Source organism: Pygocentrus nattereri, chromosome 19 (assembly GCF_015220715.1).
Source record: "Pygocentrus nattereri isolate fPygNat1 chromosome 19, fPygNat1.pri, whole genome shotgun sequence".
NCBI classification, from domain to species: domain Eukaryota; kingdom Metazoa; phylum Chordata; class Actinopteri; order Characiformes; family Serrasalmidae; genus Pygocentrus; species Pygocentrus nattereri.
The window spans coordinates 11,111,073-11,138,835 of record NC_051229.1 but is presented as its reverse complement, the minus strand read 5'-3'; the positions used below and the strand labels follow the sequence as shown (position 1 = coordinate 11,138,835).

At 38.5% G+C, this 27,763-nt stretch overlaps 1 protein-coding gene across 2 annotated transcripts; it reads right to left on the bottom strand.

The window, feature by feature from the left end:
* Positions 1 to 41: 41 nt before the first annotated feature.
* Positions 42 to 23,826, bottom strand: stap2a (signal transducing adaptor family member 2a). 2 transcript variants are annotated; one of them, XM_017707443.2, is made up of 11 exons: positions 23,660 to 23,826; positions 19,233 to 19,304; positions 18,111 to 18,230; positions 16,277 to 16,333; positions 12,476 to 12,624; positions 11,497 to 11,628; positions 7,863 to 7,932; positions 7,658 to 7,760; positions 4,986 to 5,078; positions 3,533 to 3,661; positions 42 to 960 (listed from the first exon to the last, which is right to left on the bottom strand). In XM_017707443.2, exons 1-11 carry the CDS (start codon positions 23,759 to 23,761, stop codon positions 902 to 904), a joined length of 1,086 nt encoding a protein of 361 aa, XP_017562932.1. In that variant the 5' UTR covers positions 23,762 to 23,826; the 3' UTR covers positions 42 to 901. The 2 variants fall into 2 exon arrangements, with proteins under 2 accessions (XP_017562932.1, XP_017562933.1); XM_017707444.2 differs by having other exon boundaries at positions 42 to 957.
* Positions 23,827 to 27,763: the final 3,937 nt, after the last annotated feature.

Below are 27,763 nucleotides of genomic sequence, written 5' to 3'. Positions count from 1 at the left end.
GATGATCCTAACTGAATGTACTAAAGACATACCCCTCACCCTTTAGATCCACACCAGTAATTTTATATTTGAGTGTCCTGCACTGACAACTGACTCAGTTTACACTGGGTGTAAAAGACTGCTGGCCTTAGTGAAAAATCATCCATTTAATTCCAATAAATACAACAAAATTCAACAGCGATACTCACATGAATTCAAATATCTACAAACAGTAGCACCATGCACGTTCATTAGACAAACCAGTAATGACAACCACAGTTTAGTTAGTCAACCTGGAGCACAAATACAAACACTTGACTCTCTACGGAAACATTATAATCAATTTCCCAGTCTGACAGTTCCTCTTCATTGTTGTTTTGTTCTATTCTGAGCATAACATTTCAGATTTTGGTCTTTCACCTGCTGGTTACAGAATGCATCCAACGATTTGAAAACGTAAGGGTTGTCTTTAAAACGCTGACATCTTCAGGACACTCAGGGAACCACAGAAGTGACGTCATTCTAACTCTATGGAAGCCTACTGAACACGTATAGCAGTTAAATCAGAACAGCAGAACATACGTTACTGTACAGTCAGTGCTTCTTTGTAATCAGTAGTGATTCAGTATAGTCTCTCAGTGTAAGGCTGCTTTGATGTGCTTGTGTCTTGGCAAGAGAAGATGTTGATCGACTGCCTCTCTGAGGTGGGAGGAAGCAGGTGAAAACCTGAGGAGAAAGGCATGTTTGATGCAATCAGGCTCAAATTGGTCCACAGTAAGTTCCTGTAGTCGATCCTCAACTTGGTAATGACGCACCATGAAAATTAGATTCTGCTTCCACAGCTGCAACTTCAATGGACAAGCTTGATTCAAACAAGGCACTGGCAGAATCAGACAGCTGGCTGCTGATTTTTGAGGAGAAGTCAGTCTTGACTGGTGCGCCTCTTCTCTAGCTTCTGTTTTAGCTCTTCAGTGAAAGCTGCTGATGGGACAGAAAGAGAGGGATAATGGTGGGTAAGAGGGTCGAGATTGTGTGTGTTTTTGTGTATTATGGTGAGTAATAGAGATTATAGGAAATCTATTTTACACCATTTTTTCCTGAAGCCGGATGTGGTCAATCAACCAAGACATGTATTGTCTCTGATGTTTGCTTCTTTACATTTGCCGTAGAGCTAAAAGGCTAATGCAAACAAGTAATCAAATATTTGCTTTAGCAATTGGCACTATGCAAATGTCAGGTCTAAATCATCACACAAGCATCTTATACAGCATCAAGTTGTTAAGTAAAACTAGCCAATGTGCTTTCTAAAACTGTGTGACATCTCTTTGTCTGACACTGCTATCTTTTAAAGGACAATTTAATTAACACTGATGTTTTGGAGGCTTGCTGACACATCCTGTTTCCACCTATACCCTGCTGCTGGACAGTTACTCTGGAATCAAGCCAGATGTTGTACTTAGAATTTAAATAACACTTGCACATATAGGAATAATTACATATCGCTGTTGTCGGAAGAAAACCTTGTATCTCCATTTTTGCCGTTTTTCAGTTTTTGAGATATTTTGAATGTACCTGTTGTTCTTTACATTGTCTATAAAGCTCATGATGAACGGACTAAAAGAAACAGCCCAAAATGACTTGGAAAAAATTCTGGTTCCATTGACTTACATTAAAAGTAAAGTAGGTTTTTTCCTTCTCCTGTAAATTTACCATGTTGGAGATACAAGGTTTTCTTCCGACAACTGCGATATGGTCGCTGTCCAAAGAAAACCATGTATCTCCATTTTTCTTGATTTTTATTTTCTACACCATTTCAACAAACCACCTGTCCTTCACATTGTGTGAAAATTTCATGATGGAGACCAATAAAAATGCTTTAAAATCACTTGGAATAAAATCTCTTTACATTAAACTACACTGAAAGATAAGAGTGATTTTTGCCTTCTCCTGTGCCCGATATGCACTATGGGTCGGGACTATACAGCATTCTGAATGGAATTAAAGGGAAAATGTAGGACTAGGCTTAATCCATCACTCCACTGCTTGCCAGCCCAATGCTGGGTGGCTGTATACCCATTTAGCCTGGCTTTGGACATGGTGACCTTAGGCTCACGCGTAGCTGCTCCATTCTATTGAATGGAGTATCCCAATCTATTGAATTTAGAACAGAACATCAGCCAACTGTGTTTGCACACTATGAAATTAGACCTTTGCATTTAACCCATCCCTGCAGTGAAACACCCACATACATGCATACTAGTGAACACACACACTAGGGGGCAGTGAGCACACTTGCCCAGAGTGGTGGGCAGCCCTATCCACAGCGTCCAGGGAGCAACTGGGGTTTAGGTGCCTTGCTCAAGCACTTCAGTCACGAACTGTCAGCCAAGGGGATCAAACCGGCAACCTTCGTGTCACAGGCCTGGTTCCCTAACCTCTAGCCCACAACTGCCCTTATAAGTGAATGCTTCTCTTTGAAGATTATACAGGCTGTGTTTGTACAATTCAATGCTTGTGTCAGTAATGGGTGCACCTTAAATTCACTAATTAAAGTGTCTGGATACTTTTGGACAGTACAGCTTAGATTTCGTGTATCATATTCTTTGTACATATAAACAACTCAAATAATGCACCTTAATGTAGCTGAATTCACTAATTAAAGTGTCTGGATACTTTTGGACATACAGTACAGTTTAGGCCTTGCGTATAATATTCTCTGTACATATAAATAATTCAAATTAGTATAGCCTAAGTATGTAGGAGGATGAGTACCAATTAGGTTAAGTTTCTCTTGTATATATTCGGAGGTTACAGACGTTCTATTGTATTTCTCTTTTACTTGTTTGTTAAGTTACTTCACTACCTTTTTATCTGTGCTGTATTTTGTCCTTACTTGGTTTGAAGCGCCTAAAGCTAGCGTCTTATCTGTAGATTCTGGTCTGGTTTGTCTGTATGCCTGTGTGCACATGCCCCCAGTAGGAAGAAGCCGGTCTGCTGTACTAGAATTTTGACTTCAATATTGATACCAATGTGGAGAATGTCACAACACTTGATACCACGTGATACTATGGTAAAAATGAAACCCAGTAAAACACATTCTGTTTACTGAATTGAACAACGGAAAGTACTCAAATTGTATGCGTTAACATAGTAAATAATACTATGTCGAAGTGGCATTAACATGTTTATAGGGCCCACATCCTACCCTTTTCTTATACTTTACCAGTAAGGTGATGGGTTTGTGTAGGTTTATGTACCAAAAACAGTTGCAGTTAATTTTAACAAAGCTGTTTTCAACCTCTCTTTACCTCTTAGAATAAAACAGGCTGTTTTCTACTAAGCCTTTAATACACATAAATTAGCTCTGTTCTGATGGGCTGACCTGTATTGTGGCTCATTCAAAAAGTGGTCTGGAATGAAACACTTCTTATAACTTCACAGTAAACTGCTGTAAGCTAAATAGGCAGATGTATGTAAATGTGGTTTTTTTGTGACATCATTGGACTGTAAGTCTTTAAGGCTGTGTGTGTGTGTGTGCGTGTTAAACACTCACTCTGTGTCAGTGGTGATGGAGAGAGCACAAGACGTCTCATTGGGCTGGATGGGGAACCTGGAGGACTTAATGATCTGTGGGACGGGCTAGGAGATTTAGTCTGTGACCTCAATGTCCATCTCTCTGGCCCTGCTCAACATATACAGACAATACATTAATCAGCTATAAATGACAAAGATTTTAATATGATATTAAGGCCCCAATGAATTATGGCTGCATTCAGGCAAAGCATATTCAACCCAAACACCATTATATTCTACGACAGGATGGACAATTTGAGGGCTCCACTTGTTTCCGCCATGGACTGCAGCAACTGTGAATTCCACTGCTGATCCTCACGCACATATTTAAAAAATGCTCAGAGCAGAAAAGCTCTGTTCATCACGTCAGTTTCGGCAAGATAAACCCTGAAAAAAGAGGGTGGATGAAACAGAACTAGAGAGCACAAAGGGCTGTAAAATTAGACAGTTTTAATCATATTGCATATTTAAAAATATTCAGCTCAATGATGAAAAATAAAATTAAATTGGTAAAAATAATTGGTATATGTACCATCGTCAACATTAGCACTGAGGGTTGATAAAAATCTTGAGAAATAGATGACTTACTTTAGCTTACTTTAACATAATACATTTCTGTGTTTGCTGGTTGTGTTGAATGTTGCTCAAATTGCTCATGTTCACATTGACAGATTAAGAAGAATTAGACCTCCTTGACTTTCTATTCCCATTTGTCTCCTCCAAAAAGAAATGCAATAAATATTTCCTAAGTATGTCCATTTAGTGCAGTGTGTTATGTGGTGTTCCTGCCCATAACACTGTCTACTCTATAAAACTCTTTGTGGCTCAGATTTAATATTTTTGCAGAATATGCTCCACCGTCTCAATGCAGCTTAAGCCTTTTGGCACCAGTTTCAGTAGCAATTTGGACCCATTCTGCCTGTGTGTTATGCATAAAAATAGCACATGAGCCAAAACAAGCAATATATGGGATGCTCATGGCATGTCAGAATAACACTGTTTCAAATCTCGGGACCAGGTGTACATAGGTAAGAAAACACAAAGAAAAACGTGCCATAATGTAGCTGCAATATGTGCCTGAAGTCCATGTTAATGTTTCACAAACTCTATTTACTTCTGTGGCAAAATAAGAAATTGTGAAACTAGTTTTATTTCTGGTGGGAACGAACTTAATTTACTTATCACTGAAGTTTTATTTTCTGTTTAGTCTCCGTCTTATTGACTGCTCCATCATTTCACTGCCTCTTTTAAGCTCTGCCCCTCACGACTAAGCATTTATGAGTGGAGCTACTGTATGCTCACTTTGCATGATAAGCTGCAGTCTGAGTAAATCAGAGCATTCACCAGTTCACATTCTGCGCTGTGCCTGTGCTCTTATGTACACCTGGTCCTGTGTGTCTCTGCATGTATGAGAGCGACAGGGTGGTCTTTACCTTTGGGGGGAAGTGCGGGTCCTCTGGAGAAAGTGCTTGTAGGTGCGCAGTGCAGAGTTCGCTCTCCGTTCTCATCATTAGAGGAAATATACGCTGGTGGAATTACAGGACAGAATTTATACAATGAAAATACAGCAAAGAGCTGCTAATATAAAATGCACCTGTTGTGGGTGTACAGTTTGGTCCATAAATATTTGGACAAAGACAACATTTTTGTCATTTTGGCTCTGTACATTACCACAATGAATTTTGAACAAAACAATTCAGATGCAGTTGAAGTTCAGACTTTCAGCTTTAATTCAGTGGGTTGAACAAAATGATTGCATAAAAATGTGAGGAACTAAAGCATTTTTAAAACACAATCCCTTCATTTCAGGGACTCAAAAGTAATTGGACAAATTAAATAATTGTAAATAAAGTGTTCACTTCTATTACTTGGTTGAAAACCCTTTGTTGGCAATGACTGCCTGAAGTCTGCCTTGAACTCATAGACATCGCCAGACACTGTGTTCCATGCACTGCCAGGCCTTTACTGCAGTGGCTTTCAGTTGCTGTTTGTTTGTGGGCCTCTCTGTCTGAAGTTTAGTCTTTAACAAATGAAATGCATACTCAGTTGGGTTGAGATCAGGTGACTGACTTGGCCATTCAAGAATATTCCACTTCTTTGCTTTAATAAACTCCTGGGTTGCTTTGGCTTTATGTTTTGGGTCATTGTCCATCTGTATTATGAAATGCCGACCAATCAGTTTGGCTGCATTTGGCTGGGTTTGAGCACACAGTGTGTCTCTGAATACCTCAGAATTCATCCGACTGCTTCTGTACTTTCACATAATCAATAAACACTAGTGACCCAGTGCCACTCGCAGCCATGCATGCCCAAGCCAGTACACTGCCTCCGTCGTGTTTTACAGATGCTGTGGTATGCTATGGATCATGAGCTGTACAACGCCTTCGCTATACTTTTTTCTTTCCATCATTCTGGTAGAGGTTGATCTTGGTTTCATCTGTCCAAAGAATGTTCTTCCAGAACTATGCTGCCTTTTTTAGATGTTTTTAGCAAAGCCCAATTTAGCATTTTTTGCTTGAGGCTTATGAGTGGCTTGCACCATGCAGTAAACCCTCTGTATTTACAGTCTTTGCAGTCTTCTCTTTACGGTAGATTTGAATATTGATACGCCTACCTCCTGGAGAGTGTTGTTCTCTAGTTTGGCTGTTGTGAAGGAGTTTCTCTTCACCATGGAAATTATTCTGCAATCATCCACCACTGTTGTCTTCCGTGGTCTTTTTGCATTGATGATCTTTCTTTCTCAGGATGTACCAAATTGTAGATTTTGCCAATATTGTAGCAATTTCTCGGATGGGTTTTTTCTGTTTTCACAACTTAAGGATGGCTTGTTTAACCTGCATGGAGAGCTCCTTTGACTGTATGTTTTCTTCACAGCAAAATCTTCCAAATGCAAGCAACACACCTCAAATCAACTCCAGGCATTTTATCTGCTTAATTGAGAATGACATAACGAAGGAATTGCCCACACCTGCCCATGAAATAGCCTTTGAGTCAATTGTCTGATTACTTTTGGTCTCTTTAAAAACAGGGTGGCACATGTTACGGAGTTGAAACTCCTAAACCCTTCAACCAATTTTAATATGGATACCCTCAAATGAAAGCTGAAAGTCTTGAATATGTTTCAGTAAACAGGTAAAAAAAACAAAATTTGTATCAAATATATATGGACCTAAATGTAGGTGTAACGGATTTGTGAAAGTACAAAGGCAAGTTCCACAGAATTTTTTTTGTTAGCCTCCAAGCAGATGCGTGTGAGATATAATATTTGTTCATGTTTTAAATGTTCATTTGACAAATTAATATTCTTCTCATAAGCCTGTAAAGTTTGCTAGCTTCTTACTTAGTTTACAATGTCATACCATATTAAAGACTAACAGGGAGAGTGAGTAACTTAACCATCCAGTTACAAAACATGCAAGTTCACAGCTGAAATACTACACTGTCCTGAATTACTAGCCAAAAGTGATTCAAATGTGATAACAATTCTCAGAACAAATAACAATAAGAGTTCACTAAAGGCAAGTGTTACAACAAACATGCATCATCATACAGAGCTTTTTAAGGAATTAAATATATATTTATTTGTTTTTGCAAGACCGAATTGAAAATTACATATTTATTTGTGCCAACTGAAAAAAAAACGCTGACTGTTTTTAAACTGTAGCACCAAGTGGAACCAACTTAGATTTCACAAACTGCAAATTCGCCACAAGAGGGCACTATTAGCAGTCTTTAATGCTTTATAAGAGCTGTGCTTCACATCAGCGACACTGTGTCCTTGCTCATCCTTACAGTGCACAAAAAGTGCTTACAGTTCTGATGTAAGTACCTATTAGAATTTAATTATTTTTAATTTGTACATTAGTAAATGGCTTTTGTAATTTTGCATTTTTTTGCTCAAAAGGAGATTAGTTAGAGGGACACTAATTTAATAACATGAATGTATTGCTTCTCAGAAATCATTATGATTTCCAACAGCTTTATTGAACACTGCATTTTATATACATATCATGCAGCCCTAGCAGTGTGTATAACTGCATGTATGTGTGAAAGGTATATGTATATTAATTGTATGTGTATGTATGCATGTATGTGTCAAGCATACTGATATTTTCTTCATAAGGCTCCTCCAGTAGAAAAGGCTGAAGAGTTCCCGCGGTCTTCTCTACCAGAGCGTTGATGACATCATGCAGGGTTGGACATGGTATCTGTGGAGTGACAGATAGAGAGATTCAGCATTCCCTCCAGTCTTGAACTTCTCTCACTGTCTATTCATATTTAGCAGTGGAAACTGATGAATCCTCACATACCGGGTTTTCTACATCAATGATGTAACCGCCCTGTTGCTTCTGGGTCACCCGGTAGTGTCTAAAGACTGAGCTAGAAGAGGAGACATTCACTAGAAAACTCAAACAACAGAACAAAACACAATATTCTAAACCCAACAGCAAAATGTGAGTGAGTGAGTCAGACAGTCAGCATGTTAGTAACTGAGTGAGCGAGAAACTGAGGCAAGGAGAGTGAATGAAAGACAGAAAGACAAGCAGAGAGGGACAACCTCAGAGGCAGAAGACTGAGGCATCGAGTGGGTAAAGAAAAGACAGATAAAAATAGAGGAAATTTCTGTAAGAGAGAGGTATAAAAATAAAGACAGAAGGAGTATATTCAAATTTAAAAACCATTATTCATGGACATATTCTGTTCTAACACACACACACACGCACACTCACACACACACACACACATTTTCTAAGCCGCTTCTCCCTCAAGGTCACGGGTGGGTGCTGGAGCCTATCCCATCGGGCAGAAGGCAGGATACACCCTGGACAGGTCGCAGGGCAGACAGACAGACATACACAATCACACACACACTCACACCTAGGGGCAATGCAGCATGTTCAATTGACCTAACTGCATGTCTTTGGACAGTGGGAGGAAACCGCAGAACCCGGAGGAAACCCACGCATACACTGGGAGAACATCATAATCTGTTCTGATTATTTGAATATTTTCCACACTATTCCAAGAACATCATGCCCACTTCCAGCTTAAGCAACATCCTCTTGCAGTTTATACCCAAATATAAACATTTCTCAGTTAAACAAACAGAAATCACTGCTGTAAAACCAAAACAGTACCTTAATACTGGCAAAAATGTACCTGATGTATATTAAAGGGTCCATATAATAATTGAAAACAGTCTTTTTTTAAATAAAAGACATAGCACATGACCATGGCAAAGTTTCACAATATACACTATATTTCTAAAAGTATTCGCTTGTCTGCCTTCACTCAATATGAAATTGAGTGAGATCCTGCTCTTAATCCAAAGGGCTGAATATTTGCGGCTATAACAGCTTCAACTCTTCTGGGAAGGCTTTCCACAAGGGTTAGGAGAGTGTTTATGGGAATTTTTGACCATTCTTCCAGAAGCTCAATTGTGAGGTCAGATGCTGATGTTGGATGAGAAGGCCTGGCTTGCAGTCTCCATTCTAATTCATCCCAAAGGTGTTCTGCTGGGTTGAGGTCAGGACTCTGTGCAGGCCAGTCAAGTTCTTCCACACCAAACTCGCTCATCCATGTCTTTATGGACCTTGCTTTGTGCACTGGTGCGCAGTCATGTTGGAACAGGACGGGGCCATCCCCAAACTGTTCCCACAAAGTTGGGAGCATGAAATTATCCAAAATCTCTTGGTGCTGAAGCATTAAGAGTTTCTTTCACTGGAACTAAGGGGTGAGAGAAAATATTCTCAATATATGTTGTTTCCCCTTATGTTATTTTCTTAAGGTCTAAACCATGTTCATTGTAGAGTTTAAGCAAATGGCAGAAAGGTGAAACTGGTTGCACTTTCACCTTGCCTGATCAATTTTGTTCGTATTGAAACGACCCTTTGTCTCACAACCTTAAGGTGATAATCATCCCCCCCATCTCTACCCCCTACATCTCTACTCATATTCTCCTTCTACAACCCCTCCTTATCCCTCCTCAAACTCCTTTTCCTCCTTCTTCCTCCCCCATAGTTTTCAATGTATATAAGGTCCTTCCAAAATACTCTTAGACTGGACTGCTGACCAGACTAGAATAGACTGCTGAACAAACTGGACTAGTGACACACTGATGACCAAGCTGTGCCTGTGCATGATCATCTGCATGCATGCGAATAAGACTAGACTCCTGATCCTGCTGATTGACTGTTGATCGACTGCGCTATACCCATACTCTGTATGTAGAAATAAACTCCAGTCAATGCTGAAGCTCCAGTCTCCTGACTCTTCTTGTCGAATTTCTAACAGGGGCCAAGCCCAACTCCTGAAAAACACCACCACACCATAATCCCCCCTTCAACAAACTTCACACTTGGCACAATGCAGTCAGACAAGTGCCATTTTCCTGGAATCAGACTTGTCTATTGGATTGTCAGATGGAGAAGTGTGATTCATCATTCCCGAGAACACATCTCCACTGCTCTAGAGCCCAGTGGTGGCGCTTTACACCACTGCATTCAGCGCTTTGCATTGTGCTTGGTGATGTAAGACTTGGATGCAGCTGCTCAGCCTTGGAAACTCATTGTGGCCTCACTGAAGGCCACATGAAGTTTGGAGTTCTGTAATGATTGAGTCTGCAGAAAGTTGGCGACTTCTGCGCACTATGCGCCTCAGCACCTGCTGACCCCTCTCTGTCGTTTTACGTAGCCTACCACCTTTTAGCTGAGTTGCTGTCGTTCCCAATCACTTCCACTTCGTTATAATACCACTGGCAGTTGACTGTGGAATATTTAGCAGCGAGGAAATTTCATGATTTGACTTGTTGCACAAGTGGCATCCTATCATGATACCATGCTGGAATTCACTGAGCTCCTGAAAGCGACCCATTCTTTCATAAATGTTTGTAGAAGCAGTCTGTATGCCTAAGTGCTTGGGTTTATAAGCCTGTGGGTGGTGATGGAAGTGATTGGAACACCTAAATTCAATGATTTGGATGAGTAAATACTTATATATAGTGTATAGGAAATACACTATATATATAGAAAGACCTGTTAAATGCCTGTTTTACATTAGCAGTTTTTGTGATGTCATCAAAGTCAACACGTATACAGTCATGCAAACCTCCTGGACAAAAGTGACACGTTTTGTTGACTTTCTAATTAGAATAATTGAAAACTCAGCTACTATAGGGAACAAGTTCAAATAAGTTTAAGTGACACTTTTTAATCCCACAAACGGGGAAATTTCACCTCCGCATTTAACCCATCCATGAAGTGAAACACCACATACACTCAAAGAAGGGGGCAGTGAGCACACTTGCCCCGAGCGGTGGGCAGCCCTATCCACGGCGCCTGGGGAGCAATTGGGGGTTAGGTGTTTTGCTCAGTCATGGACTGTCGGCGCTGAGGATCAAACTGGCAACCTTCCGGTCAGAGGGCCAGTTCCCCAACCTCCAGCCCACGACTGCCTGAAAATCTTACTGTACAATTAGTAATAATTTGCTGCGGTTAACAAGCATTTTTTCCCATTAAGTTAACTTCAGCAAATAAACAGTAATTATTTAATGTGAAGAAATATGCTCTCTACAGAGGACATGTTAACTTATTTTCACGTAGAAAATCAATAAAACATGCCATTTGCCCATGGACGCCCACATTTTTGCAAACTACTGTATACACCCAAGACACAAAATAGGGCAGCCAGATCATTTACACATGTCAGTCTTGAAGCCAAAGTGACAAAACAAAACCTTTGTAATATTTTGTTAACTAAAGGATAAAGAGAGGCTGGAAAATAAAACCACACAGATATCATAAGAGGACTTCAGGTGAAGAAATTAATGTGGTATATGGGTCCCTTTAATATAATGTCATTTTATTATGAGCAATTGTGGAACATTTCAATTGGTCTGAAAACTATGAAATTGCCCCTAGTAGGCAGTTTCCTCTCATGCCGTACCCATTGAGGTCTTGTCGTGTAGTGACAGCAAGGGACGTCCCGTCTCTTCCTGGCCTCAGCAGCATGTTCCCACAGTCCGGATGCCTCTCTAACAGCACTTCTGCTTCTGTACGAGAGACAGGCCTGAAACACCTATGCACACACAGAGAAACACACATCCATACACATAAGACTCTTTTGTTTCACTCAAACATATACGCAGGAGTGTAAGTGAAAATTTCTTAACATCAGTTATCAGTTTTTCTGCAAATTATAATGCACAATTTTGATGTATTTGCTCAGTTTAACATGTTAGAAAGACCTGTAAAAAATATGCTAAAACATTTGCACATTTTATGTTATGCCCTCTCCATGTGTTAAATTCAGCAAATAAACAGTAATTGTGCATTAAAGTGTGCAGAAGTGTGTTCTCTGCAGAACCAGTAAAGTTTTTATTGTCACTGGGAGCTATTACTACAGTAACTCTGTTAACTGTTAAAAGTATAATCATGACACATCATTAGTAGCAGTTGCATTAGGCCAACCAGATCAAGACATTTTAGTTATTATCATGTTAAACAAAGGTAACAAGGCTCTAGGAAGTAGCAGTGTGTGATCTGAAAGGATCTCTCTGTAGTTTACACTTCACTTTGAAAAAATTATGCATAAAAAATGCATGAGGACAGAAAGGCTGGCATTTTGAGAGTTTTAAGACATGCACCTAGAGGAGCCAGTACGGCTGGGTTTACAGAATCTGTTCCACCACGTTTCAGAAAACGCTTTCAGTGAGCACTGACCTTTAATAATCTCTCTAAGCAGATTAACACACTCAATACATGCCAGATAAAAAGCAAATGTGTTCACTAATTTTAAACTCTTTATGAGGGATATGGCGAAGACATTACTAGATTACATATATTTTAAACATAATATCTTTGCAAATATACAGGGGACCACGTATATGCACAGATGCACACACATGCAAAGAGAGAATACTCACGCAGGGATCTCCCCCACCAGAGGCAGAGAGAGGGGGGAGGAGGGTGCTCTGGAGAGCGAGCGTTTTCGTCTCTGCCTCTCTTTTTCCACCACTTCCTTCAGCATGTGCAGCTGCCCTGGTAGCAGGGTGAGAGTTGTGGGCACTGCCAACTACAGACCAGACAAAGAGGATCACTTATAGATTACTCTTATACCACAACAGTCAAAAGATGGGTAAACACCCACTTGAATGTTCTGTATCTTAAACACGCAAGGCTTAACACTGAGTTCTGGGCAGCTTCCACTCTTCTCTGAAAAGAGAGCACTGCACAAAATAAGTTAAAAACAAAATTTGTCAATACCTAATATTCCTCACCTTGAGATAGTTTTAAGAATATTTTTAAACATTTTAAATACTTTTATACAGCTTACAACGTTTTTATCCAGTCTTATACTACTGGCAGATAATTTTGCTTGTTTTAATCTATAAGGTATAATCATCTGCCAGTAGCATATGATAATATTGGATATTTAGACTAGATTCAGATGTGGTCCTCCTCCCCAACATTAGTTATTTCAAAAGTCTATATATAGATAAGGTCAATATTTCTAGTTGTTTTATATAGCCAAATGCAAAAGTTTAAGCACCCCTGGTCAAATTAAATCCTGTTGATTTCTAAGAGAAAATAAATGAACACATCATCTACATAGAACACACTTCAGCACATTTTAATGCAGTAACTGTTTATTTGCTGAATGTATGTTCGTATGTTGGCAGAAAAAGAAAACATAAAATGTGGCCTTTGTAAGTTTTGGCACATTTCATGTTTTATTTTTCCAATGTGAAGCTCAGCTAATAAATAGAAATTGTGCCATCATTTTTGCAGAAAAGGCCATATTTAAGTTTGTAGAAGCTGTTTTTTCATTTATTTTCACTTCAAGTCAACAAAACAGGTCATGCGGCCAGGAGTATTCAAACTTTGCATACAGCTGCATGTGTTATTTCTAAGGGTGTAATGATTTCAGTACTGTATTAAAAAAAATGATAAAGTGGACAAGGACATGCTGCCTGAAACAACACTATGTTTTTCTGAGCCAAAATAATTAGTGTACTGTATAGAGAGATTGTTATGTAGGACATGTGGATATAGTTTTAATGCCTAGAACACCAAAAACCTGAAATTAGGTGTATTGCTACATGCCTAGACATTTTCTAGTTTGGGCATCTTGACCATTACTCTAAACTTGAGAAATAGTAAAAAATAAGCAGACGTGTTTCACTTTAGACTGTGAAAATAATCATTCTTTCATACGTGTATTAATTTTACATTGCATTATATAAAGAATGTTGCTATATATAAATGTGAATCTCATATAAAACAAAGTATGAAATACAGGGCCTTCCATAAGAATTTGAGCAGAGACACAGCGTTTATTATTTTGGTTACTATAAACAAAATAATGGCTGTGAACCTTGAGTGTCAGCCTTAATCTGACAGCTGGCCCAGCATTATTACAGAAGATAGGCCCTCAAATTAAAGCTGACATTCTGCAATTTGACCTCATAACAAACCTCATTTCAAACACATTTTGAAGAACAAGAACTAAGGTTACCTACAAACTACACTGTACAGAAAAACTACATTTCAACAACTACTAAATCACTAAAATGAGCACAACATCAATATCAAGATATTCCCACAAAATGGTTGTAGGATTTTTAAGTATTTTAATTAGCAGGAAATAACCAAAGTCAATAAAGTCTGTTTAGATGGTTTAAAGTATAAACCCTTCCACAGTCAACCCTTTATCACCTAAAAAACCTAAAGTCAAGAAAGGCTATGGTCTGAGGTTCTGGGTGCACATTTGCAGAAAGACAAACATGCAGCACATTCCAAAAGCATTAACATACTGAACAATGCATTAATGGAGGATTAAGAGCTCATGATTAATGTGATTTATGGTGTCCATTGTTTTGCTGAGCTAAAAGTGCTTACACAAGCTGACCTTGTTCTCTCAAAGACTAAACAGTAACATATTTCCTTTAATTTATACTGTTTTAACGCCCTGCAAGTTTGCCTGCACTGTCTTCTCTCTTTCTGAACTAGTAGAATTATTTGTTTTAGTAGACAATGATAAAAAAAAAAAATCACTTAGATACAGAAATGTCCAAATTTGCATATTCACACACTGGAACAAAACCTGATAAAGTGCTATTTTTAAAATGCAAAGCTACAAGATAAAATTGCACTACTAAAGGTTTTTTGGGTGCAGGCAAATGTACAAGAACCATGTGTATATGTTTGAAAGGTATGTACTGGTCTATGGCTGATGATATTTTAAATGACTAGAAGCAGAAAATAACAGAATAACCAAAGATCAAAAACAAACTGAGCTCAGAAGTCAAATGAGTACAGACGTAAACGCTGTCTGGGGACTGGACTGCAAATATTAAAACATTTTCAACAATTTTAAAAATTTGTGACTTGATGATCATTAACCAAAGTTAGAATTGAAGGAAAAAAATCAAAACCAAAACAATATTTCAAATGAAGTGAAAAGCTATAAAAACTCAACTTCTCTGCCTGATCAGGATTATGTGAGCATTTCAGGCTCCAAAATGATTGACAGTGGTTTAATAAAGTCAATGCAAACAATCCCACATAATTTTTTTAAGTTTTGTTTTCTAGCAGAAATCAGATTTTGAATCTGTATAAGATACAGAGGAAAAGTTACATTCAACCAGGACAGCCCACGGTTACTATGATGGTAAGTGTAATGATAATAATAATGATAACATTTACCTATATAGCGTCTTTCATACATTAAAATGCAGCTCAAACCGCTTCACGATACAAAGAAAAGCTGTTAATGACTAACATAAGTAGGAATTAAACATCATTAACAACGGCTAAAGTATTGTATTGTGGCTGGGTGGCTATGATAGATAAATACGTTAAACGATGTTAGTATTTGTCAGCTATTAGTTTGCGCTGCTAACAAACTATGCACAAAGAATTTAATCTGTTTTACTTGCACTCTCTGCCCAGCAGAATCACATTAGCAGCAAGTAACCAGTCATTTAATATGGAGAGATGTTTGCAAATTAATTATGATGCAGTGAGATCTAAATAATTGGCCCAAACAGATGTCCCCAGAGGTCCCCAGCCTCTAATCTCTGAACCTTTTGTTCTTCCTGTGATTTTGTTCCTATTTGCAACAGTTTTGCATTAAAAATGGAAGATAAACTTAGCAAAGTGTAAACTTACAACTGTATATTTAAAATAAAATGTTAGTAGATGTTGTAGTAGTATATGTAGTAGATATATATTTTTTTTTCTTGTCAGAAGCTGGACAGCGTTCACATTCACAGGTGACAAAAAGAGCTGCCTCAAACCCACCCAGAGCAAAAAGGAGCAGCTCTATAAACAAGTTTCACTTATGTGAAATTGTAGAATTAATCTTTTGTAAAGTAAGCACTGTGTTAGAGTCAATTACTTTGTGTGAGTTGTGTTTTTACACACTAGCTAGCTCACTAACAAACAGGCACAACCAAAGAGACGGGTTTGTGTGGGGCAGGGCTGTAGCAAGGAGCCACTGATGAAAAACGTGCTCTTATTCTGCATGAAATCGACGGATTACTTGTCATCAGCGTCACGTCCAACTCAAATTCAACAGACAAAACGCAAATGGCAGAAATCTCCCAATTTAAATGAATAATACTGTTCCATCAAGAGCACATTCACATGTCCTATAGCATAAACTGATTAACAAAGTAAGCTGATATTGCCTTTAAGCTCATTTAAAAATATGCTGTACTCACATCCACTACAGAATAGAGGAATCCTTTCCACAACTCGCGTGCCTCCAGGTTGGGAGCCTAAAAAAAAGACACAAAAACAGTGAAATACCATATTACTGACTGCTGTCAACCTCTAAATGTTTATAATGGAATTAGGATTATTGTCACTAAACCTTAAATGCAGATTATGCTTTTTAACATGATTCTCTACCAGTAAAGACAACTGTGTTCAACATTCACCTGGCTGTATAAAACTGGGAAATGATGATCTAGCACTAAATTAACAGTCATTTGATGTGTTAGCCTGGAATAGTCAAAGAAACTTGAGTTTAGTGAAGTTTATTGCCTTAGCGGTTATATGACTCTGGGACTTATGAGATAGAGGTGAATGATAAGGCAGCAAATTGTCCTACACAGAATTTAAGATCACTTCCAGCAACATTTTATGACCTTTAATTCAGTGCCAGGTTGTTTTCCAGTTAACTGGACGCGTATTATTTTACACTGTTTACATGGTTTTATTGTTTTATGTGTCAAAGCCTATTGGAGAAAAAAGCAGCCGACTTGCACTTTATAAAATAATGTTTTAATTAACAAAACAATCATCACTATTTTAACACATAATGTGTGTTTTAAGTTCAATGGTTATGTATGGTGATGATGTATTTTTTAATGGAAGAGGGTATCAGGGAGGGTCGCTAAACTAGCTTATTCTTTTTTCTCCATGGTAGGTGGGGGTGATTGGAGGCTGTGGTGTAACACCATATTATTTGTTAATGTTAATTATGTAATCAAAACTCAGAAAACATTTATGTACAGCCAACAAACTGAATCACGAATCACCATGCGTGCATGTTAGCAGGTGACAGAGTGATAGGTGACCAGTCATTTCCTATGGAAGTTGGCAATTCATAGCTGCAATGATTTAGCAACAAGTGACACAATCGAGTTGCGATTTTTTCTTTGGCTCTAACAAATTAGTCCAACCCATCAGACACTGGTGTGAAGACCCCAGCCTCTATTCTCTGAACTTTTTGTTATTAGTGGCTTTCTGTTCTTATTCACAACAATTCTGCACAAAATAGGAAGAGAAACTAAATAAATTGTTAACCTATAACTGATTTATACTATTTCTACTAACTGGACACACTAAATTGCCCCTAGGTGTGAGTGTGTGTGTGATTGTATATGTCTGTATGTCTGCCCTATGATGGACTGGTGATCTGTCCAGGGTGTATCCTGCCTTCTTCCCAGAAGGATAAGAAGTTTAGAAAATGTGTGTGTTTGTTTATATATTCTAATTTGTCAGAGAAGTTTCCTGCCGGAGATGCGAGAAAAGTGGCTATAGCTGAGCTAAACCTTAAAGCACAGCAAATCAAGCCTGCGTTTTCATTTACATTATATTTTTTAGTCTATACTAGCACATATTAAGACATATTTTCAGTAAAGATGGTAAAACGTTACTTAAATAAAACTGACAGAAAATGTTGTGTCTCGCAAAGTGGTTTGATTTTTAATGAAAAAACTAAATTGCTCTTCTTAACATGGGTTACCAGTACAGCCTCAACCATGGTAGCAGTTCAGTTCGTAAATGTACAGTTGGTAATTGCCAGCTCTGTAGTCTTTGTGAGAACAGAGGTGGAAAGTACAGAAGTGTAGACTGTATGACATCATCTGTGAGACTTCATGATAGAACGTATAACAATGAACCCCTTTTGATGTCTGTTTCCCAGTTGTTGGTTCACTTGTTCTCTAGGTTTGATTTTAATTGACAACTACACCCTGTTGATACTGTATGAATCAATCTACAAAGAGTGGAGCAGCTTTTCTGTCATTAGTGCTGAAAGTTGCTCACTGTGAGTTTGATCTCTCCATCTTTCATGCGCAGGTTCAGTCTGGCCGCCTCCAGATTCCTGTCTCGACTGCAGTCATCAATCAGAGACACAAACCCACTCAGATCCAGCTTCTCCACATACTGCATGGGGGGAGACACACACACATCACTTTTAAGTACTGTGACAGAAGGGTGGGCTGCACCAACAAGAATAAAACTCAACAGAGTTCAGAGCTGCAAAGTTGTTCCTCAAGGTTTTAGGTTAATGTTAATTTTAAACAGTGATTAACTAATCTGCGATTAAAATTTTAACCTCTTTAACTCCTTGAGACCACAGGTGGTTCCAAAACACACTTCGTCATATTCTTCATAACTTTCATATTTCATAAGATACATTCAAAAGGTGGGTGTCATATGTAACTATCTTCTTTCCAGTCAAATAGATGGGTAATGTAATTTTAAACCCTTATAATAAAAGAAGCTGCACTCATAATTTTTTCACAAATTTGGACTATAAACTATAAACATGTAAAAATTATTTTTATAAAATAATACAAAGAGCATCTAAGATTTTTGGCTTTCAGCAGTAAATTGGAAGCATATAACAATATGTGTATGATTATAAAACATTTCTATTAATTTGAAGGGAACTTATACAAAAAAATAAATAAAAACTGGTTCATTCATATAGTTACTAAATAATTTGCCTTACGATTTGGTCACGTAAATTCAAGTGGACACACCAAAATATACCCTAGTGAATGGAACAGAACAGTCAAAAAATGACTCCTACAATTTAATTCCATTAAATAACACTGAAAGTTTTTCCGTCTCCTGTAAAGATACTTTTTCTGAGATACAAGGCTTTGTTCCGACAGCAGACTGCAAACTTCGAAAGGTTGGTTTCACTTTCATAAGATAAGATAAGCCGTAAGGACACTTCATAAATCTGTTTTTTTATCTAATCTCGGCCAACGCAGTGATAACAACCCGAATGATGTCATGCTGTTTACCAAAAGTAAAATAAACCATCTGCATTTTTATGCAACATCTTGGTCCACTATGTCGTCTTCCTGGTATCCAGGTGAACTACTTTCACTTTACAGTTCCTGTAAGCTCTGTTAATTCCACTGCAGTGCTTACATGTGTGTCCTTGGCATTGTTGAAGAAATATAACGTGTTGCCACACAAGCATGTCCACAGACGCCGCGAGACCTGTGAAAGAATAAGATTTCTGTTTAGAAATGACACTATTTACATACAGAGTCAGAGACCACAAAAGCAAAACATTTTGACAGATTTTGAGGCAAGTGTGATATGATTTATGTATGTAATTTGTATGAAGCTAGTTAGTGCTCATAAGTTTCCATCACATGTTAGTGTTAGTTACATTAGCCTTGTTACTCCAGTGCAAAATTTATGAAGCAAACTTCAGACACCAAACACTTGGCTGACTGTCTTCATGTGGTACGAAAAAAAACTGTAAATTAGATTTTTTTTGAAAAGCAGACTGTGGCACACTGTGTGGGAATTTATCACAATATGATAACATGCTTGACTATTTGTACTTAAGCTTGTCTATGGCACAATTTTGGAAATACTGAAATAAGCAGTACGACTGAGCTAAAATACGGCGTGCTGCTGGGAGTCGACTCGTAAAGTCTGAAGTAAAACGTCGGAGGTGTTGGGTCAGATGTCACGACAGTTTTTCAGACCATATGTGTCCACAAATTAACATCACAAGCAGAGGCTCAAAAAAACAACATGATGAAGATGAAGATATGATGACAATAGTAGATAATTTACCTACATCATCAGAAGACGCATCTTTCATTGAGTTTTCTTTGAATATTCTTTCAACACACTCACAATAACCAGATTTATCCACTCAGGTAGGTTAGGTTTTCAGCTGTTCATTTTTCCAATGCTTGGTAAGCCTGCAGCCCTAAATTAATTGGGTCATTGTTTTTTTTTTCTTCCATAGGGATAACCATTCGTCCATCCATTAACCTTTACAGAGACTTGAATATCAAAATTAGTCACAATGCAGATCCCTGATTGCCCAGCTCTACCCTAAACAGTCTGTGGTTGCCTATTTTGAATGTCAGTCAAACGGCCCATTCCTGTTAAAGTAGGTGGTTGCGGTTTTTGGCCACAGTAAACTATGAAACACACCAGACTCTCTGATGATAAGCAGTAGTCTGGCTTGTAAGACTACCTCCTGTTTAATTCTCCATGTGGTCCTTTCAGAATAATGGCACTGAACACTGAACCTAAACACACTATCTGCATTTAAAGCTTTCATCAGTTTCATCACCATCGTCTCATCATCTGCCAAGCCCCCCACCCCCACACATACCCCCTTAATCTGGCTTGCTCGTCTCCTGATTGTGAGGAGAAAGGGCTGTAATTTCTGCACTCTCCTAATTCTCTACAGCCTGTCTTACCAAATCCGCAGCTCAGTGGCAGCTTGCTGCCCCCAAGGGCACACACACCCACACACACACACACACACACACACACACACACACACACACACACACACACACACACACACACACACACACACACACACACCCACACACACACACAGAGCACAGCTGTCCCAAATCCTCACATCCCCCTCCACTCATACATACAAACATCCACACATGCATACAGCCCCTCTGCACCTGAACCTCGGTCCCCTCTGAATATCAATTTTACGTCTGTCTCTCTTTGTTCTGCACTTTCCCCCCATTACAGTTTACTTAAGGACCAGCTGATGCTTCACACTTAATCATAAATCATGTCACACAGCTCAGGATGCAGCTTTGACCTGCAGTCTGCAGGGTAGGGATGAGCATCCTGACTGATTTTGATACTGAGCACCCATAAGGGTTAATGGACGGATAATCGATTAACCATGGGGTAGGGAAAAACTAAAGCAAAGACACAGCTGAAATTAACGTAGGACTAGGCTTCCCCTTTTCGGTGACGAGTGTGTGAATTATTCTACCAAAGTCAAAATGTCCTAACATAGAGCAGATTTATATATAGCACCCTATATTAAACTGTATGTAGAATATTTTGATAGCCTAAATCACTGAGACAGAAAATAGTGAGGCTACACAATGACGTATTTTTATTTTTATCATGATGCGAGTGTCCACAATGATTTAGCTATTTGCTTAAAGAAGAGCTTAGTTATATTTCTGTTTACATATCAGAGAAAACGTGCATCATATCCACACCATGTTAATAGCACTTCTCACATCATCGTGATATCTGACAGCTTTATTGAACATCTTTATTGAAATTGGTTTTGGTGTCAGATGAGTAACATAATAAGGGTTGCCTCAGATTAGCTATCTATAGCTAACAGGTAACACCGTATCCTGATGAGAATTTGCTGTCTTATTACATGTGGTCTTTTTGATCTCAGTGGATGGACGATGTGTAAACTTATTAGTTTGTCAGAGAAATATACTTTCACTGTCTATGGACCAAAGTAACATCAGCTAAAGTAACTTATTTAGCCATGAGAGCAATAGTCACATCCTTGGCAACATGCCCACATTCAGACTCTTGTTTCTGACACAAGTACAACATAACACTCACAAATATGAGCAAACTCGACACATTTTACAGTACTGCTGGAACACGACTGTGACTATGACTGTCTGCCTCTATGTCTTCTCAGTCGTCATGATGAAACAAAGAAGAACCAAGTAGGGATTTTGAATACTAGCACCTCGAACGGTTAACCAAGTACTTGAGTACCCTTGCCCATTACTAGCCATCATTCCAGCAACGCTGCAGTCACCAAATTTCAGGAGTGAAGAAACAAACCCTGTTACAGAACTAGGAAAGCAGATTGTGTCACTTTGCAGTTGGCAAGATCAAATTCCCCACAGAGCAGCTCCAAGAAATCGCATCACACACCAAATGAGTCATCCATAAATAAATCCAACACAATATATATCTAGTGCTCTGCTCAGATCACGAGACACAGGGACATTCATGGCCTATAGAGGTGTTTATTAGTATTAGGCTGAATTACCTCTATAGTGTGTGTGTGTGTGTGTCTGTGTGTGTAGTACTATAGTCTACACTGGTATATCGTGGCACTAAAATACTGTGATACTGCATTTCAGTTACAGCGATAGACTTGAATGACAATATCTATGACATGATGCCCATAACTTAGTAGTTTAAGTCTCACCAAGCACATTGTTTTTAGCTTTCTAATGCGTTTTAATTATTATAGTCAGATTCTGAGAGTTAATTGCAGTGAATGGCATTCACTGAATGAATAATTCAATCAATAAAATCACTCAAAACTAATTAAATCATTGGTTTAATTTTTGGGGATGGTACTTTCTGTCTGGTTAACTCTGGTTAATTTATAATACTGTGCTATAATACAGTCATGTCAAAACGAGCTACTTGGGGTTTGACACTCTTAGCAGAGAGAGTTCATGAACTTTGCGTAATACAGACTGTGATATTCTTGGATACCATGATATTTTTGGTTTCATTATTAACCGCCAGGTAAAGCAGAAAAAAGTTTCCTCCGTCCTTCCTGGTTGGTCAAAAACGTTGACTTATAAAGAAAATTAATTACTATTTTAATATAGAGTCTTATTATTCTTATTATAGAGTTATTCCTTACTTACGATCTTGAAATTACTTCCTCTTGAAATGTTGAAGTACTTACTTTCTTAAAATTTGACATAGGAAGTCACATTAAAAAAAGGTCATTATTTCTACACAGCAAGTCATAATTTGAGAAGATAAGCCAATTTGACATAGAATCTCAAGAACAAAAGTCACCTTTGAGATACTAAGTCAAATTTTGCAAGAATTTTGATACAGTAGGTCAAAATTTCCAGACAATGGATCAAAGCTGAGAGATACCAAGCCCAAGTTTTAGACATACTGCTGCCGTGCAGAAAGAGAAAAAGAAGTAGGCCTTCTCTTCTACCTGGCAGGAATGGTCTTCCATATTTTGGCCAGTTCCCAGTAGGAAACATCTCTTTTTATCAACATCATCTTTTATTTGAAAAAGTATAAAGATTTGCCTTTTGGTCCCTGGGTAAAGTTAAGGTTGGATTGGGGGTACCACAGCAACGTTTAGCTACAATAACAAAGAAGTAAGTGGAAATACTCTATAAAATCAGCAATATAAACTCGTGTGAATGACTAATCTGCAGTAAGGTGTGTCCATCCATCCAGGTCCCCTGACTGCGAGAATCAAGCCAACTGCAACTTGTATAAAGACAATGTGACACAGCTGGTTAGTCAGCACTGTTACACTCGCATAGTCATGATATAATAAGCTTTAACTTGAGCACCAAAATAAGTTTCCAGCTGCTTCAGACGATTCCAGTCGCCTCGTATTTTGGTCAGCGGTGCTGAAGTGGTAAGTTCAGCTGCCCTACACCGACGAAGGAGCCGCTAGCCAGCTGTCATTCTCCGCGTCGCCTCGCCCATCCACACAATACTCGGGAACACATACATGTGCAATGGAAGCGACAAGCCGGTGAACACAGGCTAGTCTGAGGAGAGAGAAAATACGGCTCCACTACCTTTTCCTTGGGTCCTCGTTTCTCGAGATACCCCTCGTAGTAGCAGGGCGGTAACTGTGCTCGAGTCCCGCCGGGTCGCGGCTTGACCGGTGCCGTCGCCATGAGCCTGGCCAGCTCGGTGGGTCACCACTGCTGGACTGCGGCGACTGAAGAACACGGCACGCCTTCCTCACGGCGAGGGGGGGTGTTGTTGTTTTTTCCCCACCCGTATTAAGACAAGACCCGCCTATTGCGCGCTGGGATTGGCTGGTGTTACCTCGCCTCCTGTCACTCAATGTAACCCCTTTAGCTGGGATTGGCTAATCTTCTTGGAGGGGGCGGGGCTTTTATGAAAACAGGTGGGGGCGAATACAAAGCTCACAGAGACAGACAATAGTCTACTCACAGCTCACATTTAGGAAGGCCAGTATGGCAGACCTCGATTAAATTGTGCCCTCAAGGCATTAAGAGCATAAAGTATGCCTTATTTTGGGGGATGAGCTCTGTTGAGAAAAACGAGCAGCCCATGAACTAATATGATCAAAAACTAGGGTGTTCTTCTGTGGGCATGTGCATTATAGCCAGCCTGGTTCATCACGTATATAGAGCACATCTTACAAAACCGAACAATGGCAGTTACCAACATAAAGCACGGTTTAATCGAAATAAGATATTAGAATTAACACTCACATTTATTAAGGCAATTATGCTAAACTCGAAAAACTGTGGTTCTTTAGTAAAGAAAATGTTTGTGTAGAACCATGAATACTCAAAGAACTCTTTGCAGTATCAAAGGTTTCTTTGCATCGTTAAACGGTTCTTCAGATTGATAAAGCATGTACTATAGCTGTTCCTATGTAGTACCTTTTTTAAAAGGGTTCTTCTATTGTTATGATGTCACAATACATACAAGAACCTTTTTGATGCTATACAGAACCTCTTTCAAAAAGATTCTATATGGAACCAATCTCCAGCAATCTGAAGAACACGTTCATGATGCAAGTTTATTCAAGCAAAGGGTTCTTTGAGTGTTCATGGTTCTATGTGAAACCATTTGCAGGCTAATGAAGAATGTGCTATAGATTGTTCTATACAGAACCTTTTTGAAGTTCTGTTACGACTTTAAGCCTGTAACAATAGAAGAACTCTTTTTGGTGGTATATAGAACCATTTTCAAAAAGGTGCTATATGGAACCATATAAAACACATTCTCCAGTAATCTGAAGAACATGTTCATGATGCAAAGAAGCCTTTAGTCATACAAAAGGTTCTTTGAGTGGTCATGGTTCTATAGAGAACCATTTTGTTTACTAAAGAACCCTTGAAGAACCATCTTTTTTAAGAGTGTAGGCTGGCTCTTCACTGGTTAAGAATACTTATGTTTTTCAGATATGTTCTCCTTCCCAACCAGACATGGTTCTATATAGAACGATTTCATGCTTAAATGGTTCTTTGCATGGTGAAATGGTTCTTTAGATGGAGAATGAGTTGTACGTGGTTCTATGTAGAACCTTATTGAAAATGTTATAGTATCAAAATGGGTCTGCTATTATATTATACAATGTCAAGCTTGCAGAACTGTTTTGGTTTTATATAGAACCATATAGAATATTCTCCTTCAATCTGAAAAACATTTCAACATGCAAAGAACCACTTCAGCCTGAAATGGTTCTATATAGAATAGCCCTTACTAAAGAACCCATGAGGAACCATCTTTTTTTAAGTGTGTGCATACAGTGCTGGAGTCCTTGGTGAGGGTTGTCCAATTCTGCTCTAGAAAGGGACACAGACTTGCTGGCTTAACCAAAGCCAAGAGACATGTTAAAAGGACTCAGTTGTATATGATGTTTATGTAAATGTATTTGTAAATTGGATGGGTGGGTTACAATTAATACATATTAGAAGCTCATGAATGTGACTAGTTTATCAGGTCTTCACAGTTGTCTCCCTTTGTCCTTTTATAAATGTAGTAAGCACTACAGACCGCCCCCCCACTTATATACTTTTGTGGGAAAAGCGCCAGGAGGAGTTATAATTCTAATAATATCTAGTATAATATCCATTTCAAAAGATCCATTTTAAAATATCAATAACCAGAGAAGATTGGTTTTAGTGCAAACAGGTATATGTCCATCCATTTATATCAAGTTCATAAGCAAATGATAAGAGAACAGACTTTTTTCTGTTTATTTAAGATGAAAATATAATATCTTTTAGTCTTGTACATTTGAAACAATGGGAAACATCACAAACATTAACAGGTACAGATTTTTGTTAAGGCTTCAAAACCTGAAATGTATCACAGATGAAACCCGATTTCAAAATGCAGCCCTGCAAAAACAGATTATAAAGCTATAAAGCATTACTTTAGGTCCTAGGCCTATTTTTGTCTTTGCACTGTATTAAAATAAAGCTATTACATTTTGGTAAATCCCATATATCAACATAACAAATAATATTTGGTTTCGTAGTTTAATATCTACACAAATGCCTCACATCATGCATACCACACACACACACACACACACACACACACACACACACACACACACACACACACACACACACACACACACACACACACAGGAGTTCAAGACTGAATGGTTTGAGAGTGCAGTGGCTCAGTATCAAAGCCAATAACCAACCAACACTAACACAATGCATGTCTTTACAGGCCACTCGCAAAAGACACACACCTGATTTCATTAGGTTCCATAAAAGCCCATTAACAAAAGGGTACATTTTTGTGTAGGGGAGAGTGCCCACTGGACAGAAGTCTCTCTGGACTTATAGAGAAAATGTAATTAAACCAGATGAAATATCAGCTAATGAAAAAAAAAACAAAAAAAACAAACACATCAACGGTCCAAGCAGATGCTGCTGTTTGCTCCTGATCTATGATCAGCTCTGCAGTGTCTCTAAATGACAACAGACTGCACTTAGATATCACTTCTGTCGGACCAAAACCTCATATGTCCATTTTGAAAACACCTACTGTCCTTTATATTGTGTGGAAGTTTCATGAATGGATCAAAAGAAGTGGGTCAGAATTGCTTGAAAAAAAAAAAAAGTCTGGTTCCTGATTTACATTAAACGTAAAGTACATATGTAAAGTTATCCTTTTTGGAGATACAAGATTTTGGTCTTACAGCATCAATGTGCAGAGCTGATCCTAGATCAGCACAAAGGACCATGCTCTGCTAAAAATGCATTCTTTTGTAGCAACTGCTGCTATTTTGGACAAGCTTTAGAAAACCTTGGAAAAAATACCATCCAACTTAACAAGAAACTACAATACATACATTGGTCAAAATAAAACTGAAAGCAGTAAGAAGTAGAATTAGTGAGTCAGGAAAAAATACACTAAAATATGGCGTGCTACTGGGATTCACCCTGTCAAGCCTGAAGTAAAAAGTCTGAGGCCTCGGGTTGAATTTCACAAGCTGTTCAGACCATCATATATGTGTTTACAAATTAACATCTCACACACAGCCTCACAAAGAAGGTCCAGCTTCATGTTTACGCCTCAGATGCAAAATCAATATTATACTGATAAAGATATGATAGTAGACAATTCATGTACATCATCAACACACTCACAATCAGATTAACTTGCTTGGTTGTGCTGTGGACCCCTTACCTTATGTGCTTCTGCATATTGCATGCAATTATACATTTCCACCAGAGAGGTCTCTAAATCTCCAGATATTACATAGGGCAGCTTTAATTTCAAGTGACATTGATTTTGTATGCTTGCAGAAAGTCACACTGGTTTATTCTGTTGTGTAACCAACAGAGCAATGCACAAATGTGTAGCTTTGTTTATCTAGAATAACACAATCCAATTCAGTAATGTCACATTTTAAACCAAAAACTTAAATATATGTAAAGACTCTAAACAAAGATTTTCTCATCTAATTATGTTGCACTAAGCTGAACGTTGAGTAAAGCTTGTCCAACTTCACAACAGTTAACACAGAAGAATGCATGGAGAGAGCATGAATGAGTCAATTCCACCCAGAGCTGAAGGAATTGTCCCTGATTTAAGTCCAGTTCCTCTTTGGCTGGCTGAGTGAGATTTCATCTGATATCATGCAGAACCAATTTCACAGACTACATGTCCAA